The 2,536-nt window shown below is 57.3% G+C and overlaps 1 protein-coding gene across 1 annotated transcript in view; it reads left to right on the top strand.

Moving 5' to 3' along the window:
* NOVA2 (NOVA alternative splicing regulator 2) overlaps positions 1–649 on the top strand; it is a 14,937-nt gene extending 14,288 nt beyond the window's left edge. Inside the window, exon 4 of the mRNA XM_011368071.2 lies at positions 6–649. Coding sequence (XP_011366373.1) covers positions 6–311 — 306 coding nt within the window. The 3' untranslated portion in view covers positions 312–649. The remainder of the gene's footprint in view (positions 1–5) is intronic.
* Positions 650–2,536: the final 1,887 nt, after the last annotated feature.

A 2,536-nucleotide genomic window follows, 5' to 3' on the forward strand; every position in this document is an offset into this window, starting at 1 on the left:
CGGCCGGGGGCTTTCTGACGGCAGAGAAGTTGGCAGCCGAGAGTGCCAAGGAGCTGGTGGAGATCGCGGTGCCTGAGAACCTGGTGGGAGCCATCCTGGGCAAGGGGGGCAAGACGTTGGTGGAGTACCAGGAGCTGACAGGCGCCCGCATCCAGATCTCCAAGAAGGGCGAGTTCCTGCCAGGCACGCGGAACCGGCGGGTCACCATCACTGGCAGCCCCGCGGCCACCCAAGCCGCTCAATACCTCATCAGCCAGCGGGTCACCTACGAGCAGGGAGTGAGGGCCTCAAACCCCCAGAAAGTGGGATGAGGCCCGTGGTGTGTGCTCCCACCCTCCTCCCCGCCCCTCCTCCTCTTCCGCCTCCTCCTCCTCCTCCTTCCCCGCCCCCAACTCTTGACCTCAGCTCGGAATAGTCCTGCTCCTCACAGGATTGGGGCTGGGGTAGGTCTGACCCACTCCCCTCCCTTCTGATAGTCATAGGCAGGATTGAGTGATGGCTGGGGACGGGGCCCAGAAGCTCCCTCCCCAGCCCTGAACTGACCCCCTCCTTCCTTCCTCCCTCTGCTTGACTGGGCCTGACTCTCCTCTCCCAGGGCCCAGGTCTGTGTGATATCTGTATATATTGCATTTTGTTGATTTTAATAGAAAACAAAGCGTTATTTTCTCTTTCTTTCCCTCCTTTTTTTTTTTTCCGGTAAGGATTTCCACCCCCCCACCCCCCCTTTATAAGTTTTTGTTTCCATATGGGAGGAGGGGAGGGAGCCTCTGGGTCACCTAGAATGAGGGGCCTCCCCCCCAAAAACAACACCCCACCTTTCCTGCTTCAGTTCCAGATCCGAGGGAAGTGATGGGAGTAGAGGGAGCAGAGGGGTCCGAGCTGAGACGGGGCGTTTGGAGCAGGGACCCCAGAGTTCCCAGATCTTCTCAGCTGCTCTCCCCCCACTGGAGTTCTCTCTCCTAGGTGGAACTTTTAACTCTTTTTTTTTTTTGTCAGGTTGGGGTGGGGGGTGGTGCTGTGCTGCTGGGAATGAGGCCAGCTCTCGGATGGGGCCGGTCCAGTGGGCAAGACTCTTGGGAAAGGCTGGAGCAACTGCTTGTGGCATCTCCTGTGGCCTTTCCTAAAGTAAGGGGCATGAAGCTCCTTGTTGTGATGTTGAGTCAAGTACTTTCAGGGGCTTCTGGTGCTCCTTTTGATGCCACAGGAAGTAGTTCCTCAGAGGTACTTCCTGTGATGATAGGAGAGACAGATACTTCCTATGATGTCTCAATGAGCCTTCCTTGAAGGTTACTTCAGTGATACCATGGGAGCACGTACTTCCTGTGGTGTCTCCAGGGTACTTCCTGCGATGTCATTGGGATGAAGCATGCACTTCCTGTATTGGGTCATAGCCAGTCACTGACCCTTCTTCTCCACCGGTAGCCCACTTTGGTGGGCCTTGACCCCGGGGAGGGTCTTCCTAGGAGAAGAATAAGGGGTGGGACTTGGATCTTATCTGGAAGACTGAGGAAAAAGACCCAATATTGTCAGGGTCATCTCCATCCGAACGTACCAAGTCTGTGAACTCGCCTGGCAGGGAGGGGCGGGAGATGGAGCAAGTGAAAACTGCTGTTAAAGACCCCCATTCCCACCCCTGCCTTTTGTGTGCATGCTTGTGTCTGCGTGGCTTTGTTTCATTGAGTCTGGTTGAGCCAAATGCGTGGTGGCTCTGTCAGGCCAGCATGGCCCAGTTTAGAGTTCAGTGAGCCATGGTAGGGTCCCTTGGCCGGAATTCGCGTGGTCTAATGGATTAGATTGGCTTGTGGTTTCCAGCGAGCTGGAGCACTTTGGTGGTATCTGATGGATCAGAATGTTTTGGAGCTCTCACCAGGGGCTCTGAGGAGCTAGAACGTTCTGATGGAGTCTGCCAAGCCAGACAGCCCTGCGAGTCGGTTTGGGAGTGGCTCCCCGAGCGCTGCGGCTGTGGTCAGCTCTAAGGCCTCGTTGGCAGGCCGAGATCTCAGGGCCTGACCACCCTGTGGACTTAGGACAGCCGAGACCCGCCTCTACCCGCACCCGTTCCCCCTCCCCCTCGGAGGCCACCTCCCCTTTCTTCAACCCAAAGCAGGGCCCCCAGTGCCCTGGCTCCATCATCAGCATCTCTGGGGGAGGGGCTTCCCATGCCCGCCCTCTCCCCCATTCGTCCCCTCCTAGGTCTTCCAGACCCTTCTCTTCTCGTGGCTTTGGGGGAATCCAGCCTCCTTGGATCCCAAAAGAAAGGAGGGGAGAAAAGCCAGAGACGATTCCCACCCCTAAAGCCTGGGAGACCCTTGCCGCTCACTAGCGAGCCACCCCCAAATCAAAATGTGAAAATCCCTAGAAAGCAATAGCCTTCAAGGTACCTTGCACTGACTTTCCCTCCCGGCCCTTCCACCTGATGGGAGGCTGTAGCTTGGGCACTTGGGTAACTTTTTCCACGCCCTCTTCATCTCTGGGGGAGGGCAGGCCCCATTTCCCCATCCCCGACCCTCTCGACCCTCTCGTCGCTGCTGCCCCC

The sequence above is a fragment of the Pteropus vampyrus genome, unplaced genomic scaffold, assembly GCF_000151845.1.
Source record: "Pteropus vampyrus isolate Shadow unplaced genomic scaffold, Pvam_2.0 Scaffold138, whole genome shotgun sequence".
In the NCBI taxonomy this organism is placed as follows: Eukaryota; Metazoa; Chordata; class Mammalia; order Chiroptera; family Pteropodidae; genus Pteropus; species Pteropus vampyrus.